The sequence below is a fragment of the Gopherus evgoodei genome, chromosome 6 (genome assembly GCF_007399415.2).
Source record: "Gopherus evgoodei ecotype Sinaloan lineage chromosome 6, rGopEvg1_v1.p, whole genome shotgun sequence".
NCBI lineage: Eukaryota > Metazoa > Chordata > Testudines > Testudinidae > Gopherus > Gopherus evgoodei.
The window spans coordinates 95,517,340-95,542,120 of record NC_044327.1 but is presented as its reverse complement, the minus strand read 5'-3'; the positions used below and the strand labels follow the sequence as shown (position 1 = coordinate 95,542,120).

The 24,781-nt window shown below is 40.7% G+C and overlaps 1 protein-coding gene across 2 annotated transcripts in view; it reads left to right on the top strand.

The window, feature by feature from the left end:
- RGS7BP (regulator of G protein signaling 7 binding protein) overlaps nt 1-24,781 on the top strand; it is an 80,647-nt gene that overhangs the window by 30,971 nt on the left and 24,895 nt on the right. For both annotated transcript variants that reach the window (XM_030567503.1, XM_030567502.1), the window contains exon 3: nt 19,035-19,165. In XM_030567503.1, the coding sequence (XP_030423363.1) occupies nt 19,035-19,165 (131 nt within the window). The remainder of the gene's footprint in view (nt 1-19,034; nt 19,166-24,781) is intronic.

Sequence of the window (24,781 nt, the reverse complement as noted above, 5' to 3'; positions counted from 1 at the left end):
ATGGGCAGAGGCGGTTTAAGGTTTCTTGGGGCCCTTGACCAGAGCAAGTGGGGGGGCCCCTCCCCACCCTTTCCATCTGTGGTCCTGCCCTCATTCTGCCTGTTCCACATGTAGCCTCACCCATGGACCCACCTTGTTCTGCTCCTTCCTCCCATGGCCCCACCCCTGTTCCATCCATGGTCCTGCCCCATTCCACCTCCCCACTGTGGCCCACAACCCATTTGCTCTTATCTGCTCCCCCAAGATCAAAGAAGCTCTGTCTGCCCCCCCCCACCCTGCCATGGCCCCGGGGCTGCAGTGGGGAGTGAGAGTTCCCCCAGCCCTGAGGCTATGGCAGGAAGCAGGAGCTCCTTCAGTCCCAGGGCCACAATGTGGCGCTTCTGCTGGGGAGTGGGATCAGGGCACTGGGGCTTTCCCCACCCCGCCCATCCAGCAATTCTGTCGGGGAGTAGGGTCGGGGTTAAGGGGCTTCCCCTGTCCCGCCCTGCCCACTCTGTGCTTCAGGCTTCCACTGCTCGGTGACAGATTTTTTCCAGGGCCCCCAGTTGTCTGGGGCCCCTGGGTATGGGCCCCATCAGCCCAATGGCTAATCCACAACTGCAGATGAGGCAGGTTTCTGTATAGGAGGATTCAGAATATTTGTATCCAGTCTGACCACTTCGTTTCCCCTGCTAACTCTCATCAACTGACTTTCCTTAATGGGAGGCCTGTGCAAAGATCTGTGCTTACATATTATTTAACAGTGTGTAATCATGTTAGTAAAGAAAAGAGTCTTGGCCTGACCAAGCTATTTTAGCAATGCTGATCTGAAAACATCCAAAGATTCCCCCTGACTAACTTGACACCACGCTACCATGTAGGGTGTGTGTCAGGGGCAGGAAGGGGTGCACAGTGCTCTGCTGGTCCTGGGCCAGTGCAGAGGACCCTATGGGTTGGTTTAAATTATGACCAAGGCTGTTTTAGACCCCAGCCAATCCAAGATCAGAGGAAGAGAAAGGTGGCTAAGAGTTAGCTTCATGCCCAGTCCCAGCTCTCCACAGCTGGGACTTAGACCCTGTGTTTATTGTTTTTAACTTTTGATATCTTAGGGGGCAGAGCTAAGGTTCAATGTACACATTTACTTTGACTTTTGAGTGGTTAGAAGTGCCACCTTAACATCCTTTTGATATAGAGTTGTTGGTTTTTTTAAATGAATTTCCCCAGGGGGCTTTTATTTTCTTTCATTTGTTTTTTAGGAAAAAAAATATAACAACCTCATAATGTAATCCTATTTGGCTGGATACGGTTCAGACTCCTTATCCCATGCACCTTATGAGGTCTGCAGAAGGGAATTTCCCCTATGCAACTTAAAGCTTTTCTACATGCGGAAGTTATTCTGATGTAAGGTAGGGTGTGAACTGAAAGAGTTAGTGGTATTCCTGAATAATTCCCATGTGGACACACTCATTCTGGAATAAGAGTTGGGGATTGGTCCTGCTTTGACCATGGGGTTGGACTAGGTGACCTCCTGAGGTCCCTTCCAACCCTGATATTCTATGATAAGTGGGTCCATACAGGGAGCTATTCCAGTCAATTTCCCTGCATAGACAAGCCCTTAGGAGGTCTGCTGGAGAGCATCCCATCTAGTTATTCCAGGAGCTGTGCAACTTTTACCTTATAAGATGCACAGTGAATGAGTTAATTTAGTCAATAAAATTTAGCTTTGGGAAGAAGCCAAGCTTGGAAAATTCCAGCCAGAATTTTTCAGAACATCAGAAAGTTATCTGAATAGCATCTGAAAATGCCCAGCAGAGAGAGGCATAAAGTGTTAACACTTATGCACCTGAACTATACTGGTTAATACTGACTTGCTGCCTCAGTAATAAAGGTCACGGGTGTGAAAGAATTATTGAAACCTAAGTCTGTACAGACCACAGCAAGGGTTTTTTTAAAGGCAAGGTTACCGTTTCTGCAGCAACTATCTCATATAATGAGCTTCCTAAAGAACTTTAAAGCCTCTACAGAAAACTTAGATGACTAGAATAAAATAAGTAATACTGTAATTTTTTTCATTGGAGGGTAGTTCTAGCGGAGTGAAGCTAGAAAACTGAATTTTGAAAGACTGATATCTTCAAAGTCAGCCTACAATTTAAGGCCCATATAATGCTCTTGACTTACAAGTGAGCTTCTACTGAAATCAATGGGAGTGGATCGAGGAAAGCAGATAACCTATTAGGTGAAATTGAAGCTGCTTTGAACTGTTTAGCATTGGAAGAGCTAAAATTCCACTAACTCGGTCATTATAGATACAGTACCTCTATAATAAAAGCAAATGCCTTGAGGCCAGATTCTACTCTCTGTTGCAGCAGTATAAATCCGGAGTCATGCCATTGGCTTCAACAGAATAACTACAGATTTAGTAAAGGAGCACCCAAGAAAAACATGATAATTGCAGAGAAGCTAAATGAATTCTTTGCATTCGTCTTCACTGCAGCGGATGTGAGGAAAATTCCCACACCTGAGCCATTCTTTTTAGGTGACAGATCTGAGGAACTGTTCCAGATTGAGGTGTTGATAGAGAAGTTTTGGAATAAATTGATAAGTTAAACAGTAATAAGTCACCAGGACCAGACGGTATTCACTCAAGAGTTCTGAATGAACTCAGATATAAAATTGCAGAACTACTAACCGTGATACATAACCTATTGCTTAAATCTGCCTCTGCACCAGATGGCTGGAAGATGGCTAATGTAATGCTGATTTTTTTAAAGGCTCCAGAGGCCTTTTTCTTTAACTTCAGTACCAAGCAAATTGGCTGAAAGTATAGTAAAGCACAGAATTATCAAACACAATATATTATGAACATGATATGTTGGGGAAGAGTCAACACAGCTTTTGTAAGGGAAAATCATACCTCACCAATCTGTTAGAATTCTCTGAGAGTGTCAACAAACGTGGACAAGGGCAATCCAGTAGATAAAGTGAACTTGGACTTTCAGAAAGCCTTTGACAAAGTCCCATATGAAAGGGCTCTTATGCAAAGTAAACAGGGAATAAGAGGAAAGTTATTCTCATAGATCAAGAGATAGTTAAAAGATAGGGGAAAAGGGTAGAAATAGATGGTCAGTTTTCAGAATGGAGAGAGGTAAATAGTGGGGTCTCCCAAGGATCTGTACTGGGCACCTGTACTGTTCAACATATTCATAAGTGATGTGGAAAGGTGGACAAACAGTGAGGTTGCAAAGTTTGCAGGCGATACAAAATTACTCAAGATAGCTGATTGTAAGGAGTTACATATCCGGAGTACACTCACATCTTGAATACTGCATGCGTCGGTCACCCCATCTTAGAAAAGATATTAGAATTGGAAGAAGTACAGAGAAGGGCAACATAATAGAAGTCTATAAAATTATGAATGTTGTGGACAATGTGAATAAGGAAGTATCATTTACCTCTTCATATAATACACATAAACACAAGAACCAGGGGTCACGCAATTAAATTAATAGGCCACAGTTTTAAAACAAACATAAGGAAATACTTCTGTACACAACACACAGTCAACCTGTGAAACTGATTGCCTGAGAATGTTTGAAGGCCAGAAGTATAACCGGGTTCAAAAAAGCACTAGATAAGTTCATGGAGGACAGGTCCATCAAGGACTATTAGCCAAGATGGCCAGGGTCTCAGCCTCATGCTCTGGGTGTCTCTAACCTCTGACTGTCAGAAGCTGGGACTGGAGAATAAGGGACAGATCACGCAATAAATTGCCCTGTTCTGTTCATTCCTTATGAAGCATCTGGCACCAGCCACTGTGGGAAGACAAGATACTGGGCTAGATGGACCTTTGGTCTGACCCAGTCCGGCCATTCTTATTTTACTGAGAGCTGCTTCCATGTTCCTCTAATATCTAACAACAAGGATTGCTATTTAATTTCAGGAAGCAAGAGTGAAAATCTTAATTCGCAAAACTGAGGTTAAAAAAAAACTTGCTTCTTTTTCTGTACATGCCTAACTTTTTTTGTATTTAGTAAGCACTGTAGAGCTAATACAGTTTACCAGCGTAACACCTTTAAAACAGAGATATGATTTAAGAAATGAGTTTTCCAACCACATAAACACAAGTCCTTTAAATTATCCTTGCTTTTTAGTATGTTATCTGTCTACCGGAAGGAGCTTAGTCTGGTCTCTTGCTATTGTCTAGTATGCAGCACTGTTCTGTTTTATCACATCTAACATTTCATCGCTGAAGATTCATTACATTGCAGTAGCATAGAATTAAAAACAACACAATATATGGAAACATAACAACAATTTCTAGGAAAAGGCATGTATTTTAGAAATGAGTACCCTTTGTCAGTATCCTATCTGAAATGACTGTAGCAGATGGGAACAGAACAAACAAGTATGTTTTCTCAGTATCCACTTAGAAGAGAACATTGCAGTTTGATCACTTTTATAGTTATATTCAAAATAGTTCACCATATCCCTCATTATAATTTTAAAAGATGAACTGTAAAGCTGTGAAGGAAGCAAACAACATGTTTAAGGTATCAATGCAAAATCAGAATATTTTCTTACACTTGAAAATTTCAGATAAATACATTTCAACATAAAACACTTTTTGAAGTTCTTTCACTTACCATCTTTATAAGTTTGGAATTCAGTATTTCTTGGTTCTCCTGCAGTAGCTGGTGATGGGTCAGATTCTGAAATAATGTGTAAAATGGCTTAAGGTAGATGCTTAAAATGTTATACTCCTTTAGACCTACTTACACCCATTCTACCAATGTATAGGGGAATCTAAATAGGTGTGTCATAAACAGATAGTTAAGGGTTAATAAAACAGGAGTACTTCATGTCTCTTTTGCCTGTAAAGGGTTAACAAGTTCAGTGAGCCTGGCTGTCACCTGACCAGAGGACCAATCAGGAGACAGGATACTTTCAAATCTTGAGGGAGAGGAGGCTTTGTGTGTGCTGTTAGAATTTGGTTGTTGTTCTCTCTGGGTTCTGAGAGTGACCAGACGTGCAACCAGGTTTCTCTCCAATCTCTCTGATACAGGCTCTTATGTGTCCAGAATAGTAAGTACCAGGTAGATAAAATGAGTTAGGCTTATGTTTGTTTTCTTTATTTGCAAATGTGTATTTGGCTGGAAGGAGTTAAAATTTGTATTTTGCCAAAAAGGATTTTAATTTGTACTTGTATACTTAGGCTGGGAGGGTATTCCCAGAGTCTATAGCTGAAAGACCCTGTAACATATTCCATCTTAAATTTACAAAGATAATTTTTACTGTTTTTCCTTTAATTAAAAGCTTTTCTTGTTTAAGAACCTAATTGTTTTTTTATTCTGGTGAGACCGCAGGGGACTGGGTCTGGATCCACCAGGGAAATGGTGGGGAGAAAGGAGGGAAGGAGGAGAGAGGTTAATTTTCTCTCTGTGTTAGGATTACTTTCTCTCTCAGGGAGAGTCTGGGAGGGGGAGAGAGAAGGAGAGGGGAAGGTGGATTTTCCTTTCTGTTTTAAGATTCAAGGAGTTTGAATCACAGTAATCTTCCAGGGTAACCCAGGGAGGGGAAGCCTGGGAGAGGCAACGGTGAGGGAAAAGGTTTACTTTCCTTGTGTTAAGATGCAAAGGGTCTGGGTCTTGGGGATCCCTGGGCAAGGTTTTAGGGGGACCAGAGTGTACCAGGCACTGGAATTCCTGGTTGGTGGCAGCGCTACAAGTACTAAGCTGGTAATTGAGCTTAGAGGAATTCATGCTGGTACCCCATCTCTTGGACGCTAAGGTTCAGAGTGGGGAATTATACCATGACAAGGTGTGACTAACATGGTAAGTGTCTGTTACAGCTATCCCCCTATTCCATTTGGTTTCTTACAGCTGTCCCCATACTCTATTTTGTTTTTGTTCTCCTCCTGTGGCCGCCCTTCCCAGGCTGTTAAGTTGTTTACCAGGGCCACTGCCCTTCTCAAAGGGAGGGCCCCTTAAATTGTTTACCAAGAGCCATTGCCCTTCTGCTGCGTGCTAAGTGGGACCACTGCCCTGTTCAAAGGGTTAGTCCTGTTATCACTTTGTTGAACCTGGGCTTGGTGTAGGGCAGGCAATGTCCAGAGCTACAAGACCTATTGTGTTTTTAAGATCCTGGGCATGAGTCATAGGCCTCATGTGCTTTTGAGTCACCTGTTGCACAGGACTCTGCCCAGGCATGTCTCTGTGCTCACCTGCAGTTTTTCCCTGTGCCTCCTCCCCTGTGACAGAAGGAGCCTGTCAGGATCACTGGTGGGAAACTGCCTAAGTTTGCCTTTAAAAACAGACATTTTTGAAACAAACATCAGAAAGGTTCCTGCATTGCTGCCTGGTCTGATCAGCCAGGGGTTTCGGGGGGTCCTTTCTCCGCTCTCGTTTTATTTTTGAGCGTACCCCCGGTTTTTTTTTAAAAAAAAAAACCCATGAAGAACGAATTGCTGCCTGAGAGATCTCCTGATTATCGAGACCGTACTGAGCCCTCCTTGCTTCTTCTGATATTACTGCTGCTTCTGCCTTTGCTGCTGCCTTGGGGACTGGTAAGAATCCCTCTGTAAAACTTTCCATACTTTTATTTTATTACTTTAGCTGCTGGCTCTGTTTTCCTAGCACACAGACTCAAGCTAAACCTTGGTCTGTGTCTTAAAACCTCTCTTAAACTCTGCCGGGCTTTGCTGCTAAAAATAAGCTTGTGCCGCTGCTAAGCTCTGCTCCCTGCTTTCAGCTGTATCCACTGCTGCAGCCACCATCCCTTGGCTTCCTTGGGGGTTGCCTTGGGAGCTGTATCCTGGGCACATCCCACTCTGCCCTCTGTGACTTCCCCATAGCATAAGGTGCACTGTAGGTTTTGCTTTTTAGTTTAATAAGTCATAGTTTGCTAAGATTGTAGAGCTTGTAAGTTTCACCTGCCTTGTTATAGTTTGCTGTTTTGTTGCTCTGTATAGTTGCTTGTTATAGTTTGCTTAGAATTGTGATATTTGTTGTTTTGCCTAGTTGTTGATTAAGATAGATTTAAAAAAACCATTGCCTGGTTGTATTCTGTACCTGTTTTATTACTTTGTATAAGCTGCTCGTAATTTATATAAGTTTAATTAAGTTAGAGGATAGATAAGGTTTTTACTGCTTGAATTCGTCTTCCCGCTGTCCCAATCTCTCCCTGAACTTTCCCGTGTCTGTTTTTCCCCCGCTCCAATCTCCCCCTCTGTGTACTTCCCCGTGTCTCCCTGTGGTAACCCCTTGCTGCTCCCCCGCCCCGTGTAACTTCCCAAACCCTTTGCCGCTTCTTTCCCTTTTTTGGGGGGGTGTCCCTCTAGCCCTTCTTTACACCTCTCTGCTACCTCTCCCTATATCCCCTGTGTTCGTGCCTCCGCTCCTCCGCTGCCCTCCCCTACCGAAGACCACCATCATACTGCTCCGTTTGTCTTCACCCCGCTGCTCCACAACTTCCCTGAAGTGCTCTCCGCTGCTGCAACCTGCTTCTTCCCTCAGCCGTCTCCCCCATTCTCCACGTGCCTTCCCATCGCTTACACGTTCAGCGCCCTCCCCTCTTGCTGCTCCCAGACTCCCTTTAAGTGCGCTCCAGCTGCTCTTGTCTCCCGTACCTCCAGCCCGCAGGCTCCTGAAGACGGCTGCTCTGGGCTTCAGAGTCTCTCGCTGCTTGCAGCTGCACTCTCCTCTCGTTAGTTACTACTAATCACTCTCTCCCCTCCCCCCTCCCGCTTCTTGACCCAGCTTTTAGGTACACTCTTGCTATTACAGCCTCACAAATTAAGTCAGTAATTTTCTACATTGCATAATTTTACTTATCACCCATATTGTATTATTGCACTGTGACTCACATTTTACTTGTGGTTATAACACCCCACTAGTTGCCTCCATTTTTCTAATATACTTTGTATACCATTTTTATATAGAAGCTACCATTTTATTTTGCATTCCACACTGTATCTAGAGTTGTTCCTATATAAAGTTGAGTTGCTTATTGACTGTACTGTATCCCATTGTGCTGAACCCCACTTACTGTACCCCACTGTTAAAACTCCCTACAGTGTTCAGTAAGAATCCCCCACCCCTTATCATTGTCTATTGTAAACACCTTATACACCCCATCCCATCACATTTCATTGTTAAATTCCCACCACTTCCTTTTTCCTTTAATAAAGAAATTAATTGGCACTCCACCTGTGTGGTAATTGCTCCCCAAGATCCCATATACCTGTAGGCAGGGACAGTAAGGTGCAGAAAAAGTATAAGAAGTCATTGGTTAAGTATGGTAGGAGGTGTTTGTGTTTAGTGAAAAGAGAAGTACCAATCTGAATATTCTATCATGGCATAGTTCTTGTTGGGTTTTCTTAAACCTTTTCCTTTGCACCTTTTCCCTGCTACACTTCACTTCAAGCTCCTAAATTTGTGATATGCTACTGCTTCTGAATCCAAGAACTGAGTGAAAGTTGTAGAAATTTTGCACTTGGTGGACCTGATTCTCCTCTTGCATCAGTTTAAATGGTGAGTAATGCCACTGAAGTCAATGGAACTAGAGCAGTGGCATACTGATGTAAGTGAGAAGAAAATCAGGCCCTTAGCATCTATGGGGAATAAACAGATTTCCTGTGCAATAAGTCTAGCATTTCTCAGCCTCTGGGAAAAGGTTCTGAGCTCACATCTACATCCATGTCATTACCATGGCATTTTATTTTACAGCTCCTGTACCTTGCTAGAGAGTTTTCTAAGTTGCAGGGTAGAATGTGAGTGCTATAGAGTAAAATACAAAGTGCAAAGTGATTTTTCCTTAGACTATCAAGCCAATTTACAATTTCCTGATAATTCAGAAATACCCATTTCCTTTGTTTATACTGCTTCAATTCATTCCTGCTTTTTAAACCAACTTCTGTAAGTATAATTGCTCACTTATCTTTAACTCCTGTGGAGTGTGGTTGAGATTTTCAAAGTAGATTAATTTTAATGGAAGACTGTCTAAAATCCCTAGACTGCTTTGAAAATCTCAACGTGCATATGTAAATATCTAACAACAGTAGGCCATATTCAGGATTGCAATACATATTTGTAACTCTCATTCACTTTCATGGGAGTTGTATACATGTAACTCAGGACAGAATTTGACCCACAAGCATTTTTACTTGTGTATTACCAATACTTTAGTTTCCCTTCATTATTGTACATCTTAAATATATATATTTGCATCATTAAATACATTGATATTTGCAAGTGTGCCATATTGGCTTAATTGTACTGTTTTAAAACTGTTCATATTATTCACAAAATACTTTCCCTACAGTTAACCCCAGGCTTCATCAAATAGAAACTTTAAAAATAAAAGTTCATATCAAGCTCCCTAATGACTTGGCGTTCCTATCCTTAGGACTAAATATATACATCACTATGTATTTTTAAACATTGTTGATACAATGTACAGCCTAGAACTGCACTATCCACTGTTAATGCCTGGCTACAATTTTCTGGTTGAAATAAAAAATTTTAGGCCTGATTGTCCTCTCCCTTTTACCAGAACTACACTGGTGAAATTTACATTGATTTCAATGGAGCTATTCCTGTTTGACCCCAAGGTGAGTTTTGGAATAGCCTGTACAGTGTTTTCCAATTTGAATAATCATCCTAAAGATTTGTAAAGGGAACATAAAATTAATTATGCATAAACTATTATGAAATATTTGCAGCTTAAGAAGATTGTTTTGAGTTAAAAAGCAATAGCCATTTTCATATCTAATATTTTTTATTTCTAAGGAGGGGTAATTGATCCCTGCCTATTCTTCTCGGTTTTAAACTGATTATCTGGATGCTGGACACAGCATTCTCGTTTCTGCCGTACAGAAAAGATAATGGTATAAGAGCTCCCTCTATGGGCAATATATTAAAAGTCTTAGCAGTCAGTTATTCACAAAGACTGGCATATTCTATGTATTATCAGTGCTCCGTACATCTATTTAGTTCAACTAATGTTAACAGGTGTATTTTTTTAAAGAAGCCCGAAGGAAAGAAAATGACTGAAGTACTCAGTGCCCAAAATATAAAAGATACACAGTGTTGCTGATTACTCTTAAAATTATAAATACGACTCAAAGAATAACCTGAAAAAATACAGAATTTGAACTACTGGTATTATATGAATAAAACACTGATAGAAATATGTTTTATGTGGCGCAAACTACAGAATGTTTAACCTTACTGTGAAATTGTTCTTAATAGGCAATATCAAAAACACACTAAATTTGTCTGCTAACATGTAGTTTCTGAGATAGTAAACAAACAGTAAGGCAAAGTGATCTCCATATGGACAGAAGCATGAAACTTCTGCAATTAATTCAAGTTTTTGAACACAAGAACACAAGAATCATAGCATGTTAGATTTTTTTCCTCTCTTTTGCAACCACATTTTAGCACGCCTAAATAGTGGGGTTCTCAAACTCTGTATAGTGCATACCACATCTTAAAAGTGTCTGTGGACCAACTCTCTTCCTGCTCATGACTATGTAACATCCCTATGACAAGCACAGCAGTGGTGTGCAGGGAAAATTATGAAAGTGTTTAATACATTTTTTGCTAACTTTCAACGTGATTTAGCAGAGGGAAGATAAGGAAATTTAAAACTCCATGACCAGCTCCAAGGATCACCAGCAAGAGTTCATACTGCTCTATTATATATCATGCAATAAGCCTTAGTATAGTTGAAGGCACTATCAGTTACCACAGGTATAGTGAAACTCCATTCACAGTGGAGTCAGAGAGAGTTAAAGTTCTGAATTTTTTCCTTGTATCTCAGATGGAATTTCACTCTACATATTATATAGATACTGTGACAAAGTTCCTCTCTACATTGATGGGTCCTGCACTTATTGGAGGATTTTCTCGCCTCAGAGATCTTCCCCTCTTGCAGCACTCACAGTCCGGGTCAACTCCTCCTGTGTCTGATCAGAAGTTGGGAGGTTTGGAGAGAACCTGGGCCCCCCCTCTATTCTGGGTTCCAGCCCAGGGCCCTGTGGATTGTAACTGTCTATAGTGCCTCCTGGTACAGTTGCATGACAGTTACAACTCCCTGGGCTACTTCCCCATGGCCTCCTCCAAACACCTTCTTTATCCTCACCACAGGACCTTCCTCCTGGTGTCTGATAATGCTTGTACTCCTCAGTCCTCAAGCAGCTCACCCTCCTTCACCCTCTTGCTCCCAGCTCCTCACACACGCACCACAAACTGAAGGGAGCTCCTTTTTAAACCTAGGTGCCCTGATTAGCCTGCCTTAATTGATTCTAGCAGCTTCTTGATTGGCTGCAGGTGTTCTAATCAGCCTATCTGCCTTAATTGTTTCCAGAAAGATCCTGATTGTTCTGGAACCTTCCTTATTACCTTACCCAAGGAAAGGGGACCTACTTAACCTGGGGCTAATATATCTGCCTTCTATCACTCTCCTGTAGCTATCTGGCCTGACCCTGTCACAATACATACATAAATGCTTGCACCTATTTTTTGACATATATACAAAACTAGACAAAAATGAAGATATCATTTATTAATTTGAAGATATCAGAGATACCTAGATCAATATAAGTTATAAACTTGCCCACCAATTCATCTTGGGGGATGATCCTCTTAAGGAATTTGAATTGCATTTAAACATAATAAAAAATCAAGTTAGGTGGCAGTTTGACCATGACTGACTAGTCAGTGTAGTCAAGAAACAAGTCATGCTCAGCATCAGGTCTGTTAATCATGGGTAAATCCTGGGCCCAGTCCTTGCTGACATGACTTGTTCTTGACTATATTGCCCAGTCACCATCACAGCAGCTAACTGAATTGTTAAAATAAGGCATAAACATAATTAAGGCTGGGATTTTTCAAAGGACATCTAAGGTGCCCAACTCCAATTGAAATTCAGTATAATTTAGGTACAATTCCCTTAAGCTCCTTTGAAAATCCAAGTTTAAATTTCCTCATGAAGACAAGGCTCAGACAAAGCTCTCCCCCGTGCAGAGGGCCAGCACAAGGCCTGTATATTACTTAAATCACAATTAAGTCTCCTAAATAAGTCTAAATAGGTATTAAGTTGTACATATGCCTTATGCTGATCCTCTTGGTGAATTTCATCCCCCGTTTGGGCCAACCATTACCATCTGCTCTAGCATATTTACCCCTCAACTCATCCCTTCTCAAAAACCTGAGAGAACAGATAAGCCTTAAGTGTGTCCTGAACATCAACAGACTAGGCTTTGTCAGACTAAGGGAATTCCACAAATTACTCCCTCCAGTCCCCTAGGTGTACATTGCACAGCACTATTCCCTTGGACTGGAGCAATGATCACCTACCAGATATGTTTTTTAAGTGCTGTGTTCCCATGAGATTATCTGTACCCTCTCCTCATCTGCTTTGGGTGAGTAAAGAAATTGCCACCACCAATGGGGGCAGGAGTTAATAACTATTCCTGGCTCCCAGCTGTGTTGCAGTAGATCACAGCAAGGAGAAAAGAGGAGCTGTTTTTTTTGTCTCATTGGGAAAGAAATCCTGCCAGTGCTCCTACAGCAAAAAGATACTAAGGTTGGCTTCTCTTACTGTGTAACTCCACTAACAACAAGCTTTCTTCTAGTAATATCCATTGAATTATAAGAGAGTTCCCTTGGATATTAAAATGGCCTTCAAGGAGAAAATAGCCAAACGGGAAGCTGAAAAGTTGGTGCCTAACATTTATGTGGTGATAGTTTAAACTAATAAAATTATTACTACCATTTAAACAAAGACCAGATTACATATATCTATTAATTGATAAAATTGTTTAATAGATTTTTCAGCCAGCCTTAGTTATTAAGCATCTCTTAAATGATCAGTATGTGTAAGTTACACTATATACCTATCTTCTCTTACAGCATATGTTCTTAGAGTGAGTGTAAAGGGAAGACCAAAGACTTGTGTCACTTGACCTCATGGCAATGCTAAAGAAGTTTGCTGAGGGAAACCAAACTGAGCTGACTACATTGAAGTTGATTTTTAAGTACAATACAAAGGATGAATCATGAAACTAGGTTACAGTGAAACAATCAGGGATAGCAAAGAACCTTTTTTACAAGTTGGAATCTGAGGGTCAAATTCGGCCCTTGGGTCTGTGGCTTCCATTGAAGTAAATGGGAGCTATATACATGCATTTGAGAGCAGACTGTGGCTGAAAATAAGTGGAATCTTTTCAGAGACACTGTATAATAGAGCATTACAGTAATTGATCAACAGAACAGTGTGAGACTGAGTCAACAGAGGTCTCAGTGTGGAGATAATTAAATGTTACTATAGAAACGGGGCCAAATTATGGTCTTGGATGTCACTGATAATACTCTGGACTTGTATGGGTATAAATTAGAGCAGAATTTGGCCTTTGGTCTAACTACACATGAATAATATTGTTCAAAGGACAGGTTTTGGTCAGAAAGTACCATTCAATCATTTTTCTATATACTGTGGCTCTTTTCAGAATAATATTTTTTTGCACTCCTCAGGCACTTAAGTATTTATTAGAGCAAAAAGTGTCAGTCAGGACTTCCATAATTGCTTTTTCTCATTTCTGTTGTAGCTTGTAGATGTACAGAAAGCTATTTAGATGTGGTACTTTAGTTAGCTGAAAAGCGTCCTTTCCTGTCAATAATTATTTAAATTGTAATATGGACAATTTTAAACTTCTGCCTTTATCAGAATTATAAGTAAGAACATTTTTAAAGATGGTTATTTAACATCTCTCCATCTCAGAAACCAGACACTCTATGAGAAATGTACCATTTTCTCATCCAATCTCCAGTTCCTCACTTTTTTTTTTTAGTGACAGCCATGAAGAAAGTGAGAGACACTGATTTTTGTAAGTATAGTTTCCATAGCAACTATGACCCAAAAAAAGTTAGGTACAGTACTCCTCTTACTCATTTACACTTTCTAACACTTGGAAAGAAACTGGATGGTAATCATCTATTTTATCTAAAATCGCTGCAATAAAAATGATCATCTCTCAAGAGTGATTATTCTAGTACTCCTGCCATCTTATGATTTTGTTCAGTTTGGAAAGTCATCGCTGACCCTGCAGAGTGCAGTTGTGACTTTGCAACAACATATATGGATAAATTGTGCCATTAAGGCATTTGCTGACATTGAGGACTCAACCCAAAACCCATTGAAGTTGATATGGGTCTTTCAGTTGATTTCAATGAGCTTTGAGGCACCATGATACTTTTCTTCCACATGGACAGCTGGAGGATCTTGCAAGCTGCACCACACCTAAGGAGAATACAACATGACCTCTTCCAGGTGCATAGGGCCATGGTCTGGTCTCTTTTGGAGTGTGTAAAAGATTCCCCTTAGGTTTTTCTCCTGGACAGTGGGAGACCCTGGCCAAGCCCAGTTATCTACACTGGCTGGCTTATGTTCTTGCAAGGGGGACCTCATCTTTTGCAGGCCTTTTTAGGTCTCTTCCACTGGGGGATCAAAAGGAAAACAAATATTCCAATGCACCCAGGAATAACTCCTTCACACAGCCAACTCAAGGGGGAAAAGGCAAGACCAGCAGTACCTGCTTACTTCGGGGCAGTCTCCACAGTGGTTTTCTAGGAGTCCTTCTGGCTGGGTAGCTGAATCAGGCTCGCTCTGTCAGGCTTACCCTGGGAGTTCCCTGCACGCCCCATAGGATTGGGTGTGGAGGTCTCCTGAATGGGAGTTTCCCTTGTGGCTTCAGGAGTCACTCCAGCCCTTTTCTGCTCATGATGATTGCTCCCCCTAGCTGACTGTAATTTCCTCTTTTTTAAAGGCCTCCTCCACACTATACATGATTGACAGGGCTGGAGAGGTGGGGCTAGCCCCACACACAGAGCCTCTCTGGCCATAGGCGCCAACTCTATGAGTGCTCCAGGGCTGGCCTGAGGGACTGCAGGGACTGCAATTGTGGGAGCTGGCCTGAGGGAAATCGCCTAGTGCTCCATCCAGTGGTGCTGGAACTGAGGGCGCTGCCACAGCCCCTGTCTTGAAGTAGTAATAATAAACATCAAATACATATTACATCCGACAAAGTGGGTGTTCACCCACGGAAGCTCATGCTCCAATACGTCTGTTAGTCTATAAGGTGCCACAGGACTCTCTGCTGCTTTTACAGATCCAGACTAACATGGCTACCCCTCTGATACTTGACACCAAATACATGGTTTTCATCATCAGCACCTCCACTATAAAAATTGTTCCAGCACCCCTGTCCCCATCCTATCTTCACAAATTCATGCAAAGATTAGGCACAGTCCCTCCCATAGCATTGCATCATCAACATTCCATGCAGTATTACACATGAGAATGTAGATGGCATAAAAGAAAATGAGAGCACTAGTGTCTAAACTAAAAGACGGGACAAATTAGGACAGTGAAGGCCTCTGGAAAATCTAAACAGATACCAACTGACTATTATTAAATATATTTATCAAAGGGGAAAACAATTGTGTGAGAATGACCCAAGGTACAGGAATGAAAAAATGTTGCAAAGTTAGAAACTCTGCTGTGCTACATTTCAGAATTAAGTAAATTGGATTAGATGACCTAGGAGGTCCTTTCCATTCAGCCTACCTAGACTGTATTCTTCAGTAAAGCATGTAAGAATCAAATGCTGCTCTTGGATCATACTTAGTTCCCATTGTCACTTTGAGTCCACTCCTGTAACTGCACCTTGCACACAACTTTTAAGTCGCTGAGAGTTTTACATTCAGAGCAACTACAAATTTACAGTCGATGCTGATCTTGTTTACACTGGTATAAATCAGGAGTAACCATTTACTTCAGTGGAGCTGTTCCTCATTAGCATCAGAGTAATGAAGATCAGCATCTGGCCTCTATGTTTTATCTAGTCTACTTTGGGAAACTCAAGTATGATTACATCAGTAATCCTTCTCAGCATCTGTCAACTAAAAATGGTAATACTGTTAAATTTAACAACAGTACAGCAATCGTTATACTGGAGAAAGAGAAGAGCACATTTCAGATTACTAAGGGTTCATAGGACATATGGTTGCAGGTCACCTAATATTTAAAAGTGTTTAAAAATGGAAGAAATTGTGAACATGCATAACTGCCAAGGACTTTAGGCTTAGATGTTCTTAGGATAATGCAATGCAAGATACTATTGTGATGAGTGCATTAAATAGATTATAAAATACTGTAGTATATGTAGTAGAATCAAACCTTGCCGGAGGAGCCATTATTAAGTGCATTTTTTAAAATTAAAACTTCGTGGTTTTCGCACCATATTTTTCGTGTATGTTCCCATAGTGCTGTGAGACTACTTCTAAGCAGTGCCTTCAGCTCTAATTAGCACTCGGTATTCAGCTATCCTCCTGATTAAGAATTACTTAAACCTTCTGCACAAGGCCCTATTGTTTGAAAAGACAGCGAAGCTAGAACAAGAACAAATATATGTTGTCATTCATAGTCACAGAATTTTTTTAAGGGAATTGACTAAGAATTGAATCTGAGGTCAAACAGTGAATTGTTCGGGAAGCATGTGGATTTAAGCCCTTCATAAATACTTTCAGAATGCATAGTAACTTAGAAGTTACAGCCAGTGTCTGAAAAGAAAAGATATTTGGTCTTTAAGATACTGGGGATGGGGAAGTGGGAGACGATTGTGTCAGCATAGCCTTACTCAGAGTCAAGGCAAGATGCAGTAAATACAGTACAGTATATAACATGATTTCTGAGGAAAAGTACCCTTCACATTGAAAGCAGAAACCATAACATATAAAAGGCAGAAGTGAATGAGCAGAAATGCAGATACTGTTCTGTACCAGAGGGATAAGAAGGCACCTGGAATAATCAAGACTATTTCCCTGTATATGAGATGAAATTGGTCCTGAGAAGAAAACAAACCACAATGATTTTATTAATTATGCCAGCAGTTCCCAGACATTTTCTGATGGGCCCTGCCTTGCAATGGATTGGCAAATGGGAGGCATCTTCCTGTGCCCTTTTTCATCATAAATCAAGAATGGATGTTATTCTAAAAGTCATGCTCTAGTTCAAGAAGTAATTAATTCAAAGAATTCTTAGGGCCTGTGTTATAAAGAAGGTCACACTAGATGATCTTGTCTACTAATCTATAAATCAATGTTAATTTGAACTGAACTTGTTAGTATGAAATCAGTACAAACTGCTGGGATTTTGCTTAAAAGCTTTAAGCCTTTCTGCTGACAGCAAAAAAATGAAGTTAACCTTTCACCCATACCACAGTTAGACAAGTATCAGTGATGGCTTAGCCTCTTACCATAGAGTACCCATTTTACTGGGTTAAATGAACATTGTTTGCTGTAGGTCTCAAAACACTTCAATCTTGATTGATGTTACGAAATTATTTGAACCTAATACCAGAAGTAACAGAGTAGAGTTGTTGCAAATCATTTATCAAGTTAGTTGCTTCAGTTCCCTTGAGAAAGCCCACAAGTCTAATTTTATTTCAACATAAGAGGCTCTGTAGAATTATCAATTTAGCTGCAGGAAATTACACACCTTTAAACAGCGCTGGCAAATCTTTTTGTTGTTAAAACTTCATTTATAATATCCTTGCTCTAGAAATCGAGACATGCTATGAAATTTATCCAGCCTCATATTACTGCTGCTTAAGATGCCTTTAGGTTCAAATTTTATTCAGTAAATCAAGTGTTTTATATCTGTTTTATAATCCAGTTTTCTATGTTATTTGTCTTTCTTTTGCTGAAATCCTAAATCCTTGAATTGAACAACAACTGTATAATTAAAAATGCTACTGGCAAAGGTGATTGTGAGCCCACCTTTTAAACTTGGCTGGACAAATCTTTTCTTTGGATACTCAAATGCACAGCTAGGCTTTTAAAATAAACATTTTTATGCCTAAGTGCTATTTTGAGCCTACAAATGTGGGATTTAGATGTCCAATTTAGCACCCAGGTTTGAAAAACCGACCCTGTATGTGGCAAAATTATTTTATCTGTGTTCTAAACAGTCAGTTACAGATTACGCTCAGTTTGAAAATTAGTGAATGGATCTTTTTAGTCATTGTCCTTCTTTCAACAATTATTATGACAAAGATGCAGCTCAAAAAGCACCTCTTCCAAAAGTTCTATAAGCCCCACACCTCCCCACACTGTAATGCTGGCTAATCAGATGACTAACATTTTAAACACAGAGAATAACAATTGAAAAAGAAATTCATACAGAAGTCATGAAACTAAAAATTGTACACTCAACTTCACCGTTCAACCACTCCAGCCTATCCTATCCCCAGGCTTGGTTTGAGTGCTGTGTTTTTAGATTGTATATTGTTAGGGCAGGGACCTTGTCTTCATACTTTTCTGTGAAGTACTTAACACACTGGTTGATCATATTCATTATTAGGTTTCATGTATTAATGCTGTAACAATAACATCTGAGCAATACAAAACAAGAAGTTATAACCAAAGACCCTACTAGATTACAGAAATTGTTTGCCTGACCCTGAATTTGTGCCTCTACATAGTAGAATTACACTAGGACTACATGAGTCTACCATCGCCACCAAAGTTATACTCCCTCAACGCACGTGGAGAAGGAACAAATGCTCAGATTTTGCAGGTTACAAATTAATTTTTCTGCTTTTGGTCAAAAAAAAAATGTGCAGGGGGAAGTAAGGACCATACATGCTAGAAGAGACTTCCCACAGTTCAGAGAAAGCTTGTGACAGAATGAGTAAAACTTACAAAAAGTAATAAAGAATAAAACACCTCCTGGATCTTGATATTAGAGGGAAATACAGAATTTGTTGTCACTTAAATTGTTTTAAATATTTAAACAGTTCATGGTTGACGGGGGGGAGAAATACGTTACATTGAATGTTTTGTAAAATATATCTAATGTTTATATGGTTAAAGACTTATTTTAAATAAAATTCTCTAGAAATAACAAGTTTTCCATATATTTTACAGACAGACAATTGGAGGCTGTATTAAACAAGTCTATTTTAAGTACAGTCTTCCTCTTTTTTGTTGCAGCCCAGAAGATGGAGAGATTCATCCTGAAATCTGTAGACTATACATTCAGTTGCAATGTTGCTTAGAAATGTACACAACAGAGATGCTCAAGTCCATATGTCTGCTAGGATCCCTCCAGTTTCATCGGAAAGGTATTGAATTACACAAACACATCACAGACACTAACCTTCAACACTGATCTTTTTTTTAGTTTTCCTTGGTAGACATATAGTATGTATAGCAATAAATTACTGAATGGTCTGTACGGTAGAAGGATTCACATAAGCGGTGGTTCTACAATGATGTCACCATCCTTATAAAAGTGTGTCACATCAGGTGTGCCTATCTAATGTATTATTGTGATTTAAGAGCCTGAAACTAGAATAATGTTTGACCAAATATGGGAAGTTTTAGCTTCCAATCCCAGTTATTCGGATTCCACTGAACAAGATATGCTGTACATTTGCTGGAATAAATAATGCAGAATGGTGGGTTCTGAAAATTTTTGATTCAAAAGTATCAAAACATTTAATTTCAGGCTACCTTGAAATTGTAACATCCTGACCTGCCACAATGCCTCATGGGAGTTGTAGTTCAGGTGCTTTATGCCCCCAGTTGCCTCCATAAGCTGGACTTCATCTCCCATCATGGTCATGAGACTCCCATGATGCACCACAGCTGTTCAGCCAGAGGGTTTCATGGGAGATTTAGTTCAGCCAGAACCCAGCCAATAGAGGAGAATGGGCACATAAAGCACCCAAACAACAACTCCCATGAGGCACAGGCAGACACATTGTTGTTGAACTGACCCTAAACTAAACTTTTTGATTCTGTTCAACATGCCAAAATGTTTAGATTATGGGTTGACACAACTCAAAATGAAATACTTTGTTTTGATTTTCCTGATTTAAAAAAAAAAAACCATTTTGGGGGCAAAATCAAAATTTTCTTATTTAAAATTTTGTTTTTATGGAAATTGCATTTTCTCTTAAAAAAAAACATTAGCTGGAAAATTCTTGATCAGCTCTGCAATTCAACAAGATGATGGAAGCAAAGGATCTTGTGCTGCTAGCAGCTGGGTTGAGAGGAACTCCCTCCTGCATATCTCATGAGGAATTTAGTACAGGAACCATAATCGGTATTTGTGAGGTGATCCTTATGACAGCCTCAGTTCTCACTTTACTGTAAGGTCACCTGTTCTTCATACTCAGATAAAGCAATACTACAGTATGGCATAGGAGAATCGTGATATAATATTATATATCCTCCTTGCATTAGTACCACTATACCCTAATTGCGCCCTGGCATACCCATGAGTGCTGATTTATTCTGGGGTGGAGAGGTTTACTTGTATTGCTGAGCACTGTGCATTTCTCTGCGCAATGGGGCCCAACTGTGTATTTCCTACACACTGATGAGCACTTACTCATGCAAACAGCCTATTAACTTGAAAGGCATGAACGAATGTTCACAGTTGTGAACAATAGTTGCACAGTCACAAAACTAAAGGAGAACTTTAAAACTCTAACTTTAAAACTCTATAGTTAACACTGTCGTCACCAAACACTTTCTATTACCAATCCCTATTTTCAGGCACTTGTAACTTTGACAAACATCTGTCATTCAAGCTAATTTTCCATGTTTGCTCTTTGATTTGTTTAAAAAAAAAGTTTCAATAAAAATCAGTTTTGTCATTTGTCAAATTAGCTAATTTTTCCTGTGTTAAATATTTTCCCAGATGTTTCTTTGAAGAGCTCTAGTCCCTCCATTGCTTTGGAGCACAGATGTGACTTTGGTAGGGTGACTCTGCTGGGATCAGATCAGAGCCTTTTGCTCTCACCAGGAAAATCCACGCAAATATGGCCAGGTTATAAGCCTCTGAAAATCATTATTTGTACATACTCAGCAGAGCTTTGTAAGAGGCTTTCTGCTTGAATCTGCACACATTCCATCTGCACTGAACATACTCCAGCCCCACACAACTCCGACATGCCAACAACACTGAGCATGTTCCAAAGTTTCATTCAAACTCCTTCACGTTAAATACAGACTTATAGCTCCAGACACAGCAGTACTCCTACCCACTTTGTCCTAAGAAGGGTGTGCTAGGCTGGAAGCCAGCAGAAGACCTTCTACTGTCTAGTGTTAATAAGGTTTACATCACAGCCCTTATTACTGAGCAAGGCCTTACATCTTCTACTATAGGAGACAGTCAAGAGTCATTGCCCAGTCTCACAAATGGGCTGGCAGTTTGTACAAGGTGATTTCTGATGGAGAGGGCTGTGGCAACCTGTCTCCACTATGGCAGATCCACATATCATCCACGGAAACGAAACCACCTCTCAGGCTGCACGTGCCAGATCTAGATGCTTGGCTGTGCTGTCTTTAATTACTAAATGCCACTCCCCTTCAGACCCAGGAATAGAAGCCAGTAATCCTGATTCTCGCCTTTCTGCTGCTGCCTAGTAAATGTCTGGAAGTTGAAGCTAGACAAATTCAGAATGAAAATTGGGCATAGTTTTTTAACAGTGACGGTGATTAACTATTAGGACAATTTACCAAGGGTCAAGGTGGATTTTCCATCACTGACCAAGACTGGATTTTTTTTTCTAAAAACTATGCTTCAGGAATTATTTCAGGTAGTTCTGTCAGGTGATCACAGTAGTCACTTTTGGCCTTGGAATCTGTGAAAACAGTTGTGTAAACCACTGGCAAAGCACGTGCATTCTGTCCCTATGTTTCTATTGGGCCATGGAGTATAACAATGTATTGAGATACCCCAGTGACTCCTTTAGTACAAGTGTTAGATCTCTTCAAAACGTACAGATACATTTTGACTACTTCGATAGCTGGATCCACTGGTATCAGAAAGTTTTTACCTACGAGAGGCCCACCAAAGTAAATACGAACTTATCACCCTGATTGCAAAGACCACATCAAAGGATTTGTTGTTTTTGCCCAATGTGAGTTGTGCAACTGGAAAACTTTAGTAATACATTGATTTTTCACTATCCCTGTTTATATTAAGTCACATACTTTGTAGCTAAGACTGTTATAGTAAGTGCTCCTGGATGGGTTTATTAAGCTTTTTTAAACTACAGGCTGAGATTTTTCTAGGAATGAAGGTTCTTATACCCCTCAGAGATGTTCTTCTTCTAGTGAAAGTTAATCTTTCCTGTAAAAGTTAGATCTGATTTCCTGAATAATTTCATATTTGTTTAACCGTCCACTGAATGTAATGTAACTATAAATAATAGCTTATATGTTCATGTAGCCTGGCAGATTTGCTCGATTGTCACAGGCGGCTGGTTGGTTTGGACCATATTTGTGCTAGCTATCCTGGAAAAAAAGCCACAACCTCTCCCCAAAATATACTAACATTCTTTTCAAGGCAAGATAGAAATTCCATCATTATTAGCATTTTAATACTAGATATTTGCATCAAAAGGATTGTCCATGTCTAATTACAGGAGGTTGCTAAAGTGGAAATCCTATTTATTCACTCACAATCAGAGTAAGAGATTTGTGATTGGTGAATAGCTTATTTTTAGATACATGGATATTCATAAAATATTGCACTCTAGAAATAACTAAAGCCTCTTCTGTAGTTTGTACATACAGTAACTCCTCACTTAACGTCCTCCCGCTTAACATTGTTTCAAAGTTACATCGCTACTCCATTAGGGAACATACTCGTTTAAAGTTGTGCAATGCTCCCTTATAATGTCATTTGGCTGACTTTACAAGGGAGCATTGCACAAGGTCCTCTTCTCTGCCTCCTCCCCCTCCCTCCCAGTGCTTCCCCCCCACCAAACAGCTGTTTGGCGGTGCTTAGGACTTTCTGGGAGGGAGGGATGGAGGGAAGAAGGGAGCAAGCGGGGAAACTGCCCCTCTCCCCGTAGTAGGCAAGGCCACCCAGAACGCAGAGACTTTAGGGGCTGCAGAACCCTGGGCTAAGGGGGCCTCGGGGCTCTGGCCTGCAGCTCTAAAGCTCCTTTCGGAATGCGGCCCTGCAAGCACAGGCCGGAGGACTCAGAAGGAGCAGGAGCAGCTGCGCAGCCAGCAGCCGGAGAAAAGCAGCACTTTCCCATTCAAAGCTGGCTGGCAAGAAGTGACGCTTTGAAGGGGAAAGCACAGCTTAGCCTAGGGCCCTGCAGCACCTAAAGCCCCTGTGTTCCGGGTGGTCCTGCATGCCGGGGGGGGAGGGAGGGGCAGCTCCCAGAATCGCGGCCATGGGGGCAGTGCTGTGCACACCCCCTGCACCAAACAGGAGCTGCCCCAGGTAAGTGCTCTGCACCTCCTGCCTGCCCCAGCCCTGACCCTCCTCCCCCACCCTAACTCCCTCCCAGACCCTGCACCCCGAGCCCCAGGGGTAAGCCAGGGGCACCTCCCCACCACTGTACAGTACAGTATATAATGCCTTTTGTCTGCCCCCAAAAAATTTCCTTGGAACCTAACTCTCCGCATTTACATTAAATCTTATGGGAAAATTGGATTCGTTTAACATCATTTCACTTAAGGTTGCATTTTTCAGGAACATAACTACAACCTTAAGTGAGGAGTTACTGTACTTTTGCACCACTGATATTTAGGAGTAAGCAATGGGGGAGCGTCTCAAACTGAAAGATACCTATTCCCACCCCAAAAGAAGCAGCATGAACAGTCTGAGTTACAGCATTAATAGAGTCATAGTCTACGAGAGCTACTAAAACATGTTTTTCTTAAAGCTACATGACAGATTGCACTGTACCTCCCAATAGCAGTCATTAATAGTTTATTTCGGGGACTTACCAGCCTAGGGAGATAGAGTAGTCAGCTGTTGAATGCAGCCATTTTTTGCACGGTAGTGGTTATAATTTTAAAGTCAGCATTTACCAAGTTACTACACAGTGGTATTTGAGTTAGTGCAGTTATGTCCTAATCTAAGCATATTTCAAGTGTCCTTGCCATAGTCCGTAACTTTTGTCATGTACTGACTTAACCGTGACCGCAATCATTTGTCTCCAAGCATCTAGAGCAAGTATTGGAAGAATCTTTAATAAATATTTTTTCTTATAATTACGTCTGGGGGAGGTGGAGTGAGATGTTTGATATTAACCAATAAAATATGTTGTTCTTGTATAGAGAATACTTACCCTGCACCCTCGATTCTAAGGCAATATAAAGAGGTAGATAAGTATCATCTCAGTTTTTCAGAGAGAGAAACAACAGGTTTAATAACTTGCACAAGATCACAAATGAGGTCAGGGGTTGAACTCAGAACAGAACCTGAGTTTCCCAGTTCCCATTCCCCAGTAGACAACACTACACAGAGGAGAGAGCTTTCTGTCATTGCAGCCTTATTCCCTCATATGCTTAAATGTTTAAATCGTGTCACACCTGCTGAACGTTTCCAAATGTGATCTGGGCAGCCAGTAGAAATTCCATAATTTACCAGAAATCTTAAAAATACAAACTAAGATGACCCATCCTACACAGTACTCTTTTTTTTTAACATTGTGCTAGTGGATCAGAAAATTTTCGTCACTGTTTTTCAGAAATAGCTTCTTGTTTCCAGAGGGCTTAGCAAAACTTGTCAGCTGTTTGACATCTTAAAAATCTGTTTATACCTGACCACTAGACCAGCAGTGTAACTAGCATTATGAATGACAGCAGTAAGAGACTTCACTTGAACACTGTGGTGGGACAGAAGAGATACTCAAGATACGTGTATTCACTCTTTGTAGAAAAGGCAAAGAAAATAGTTCATTTTTCTGTTATGTCTCTAT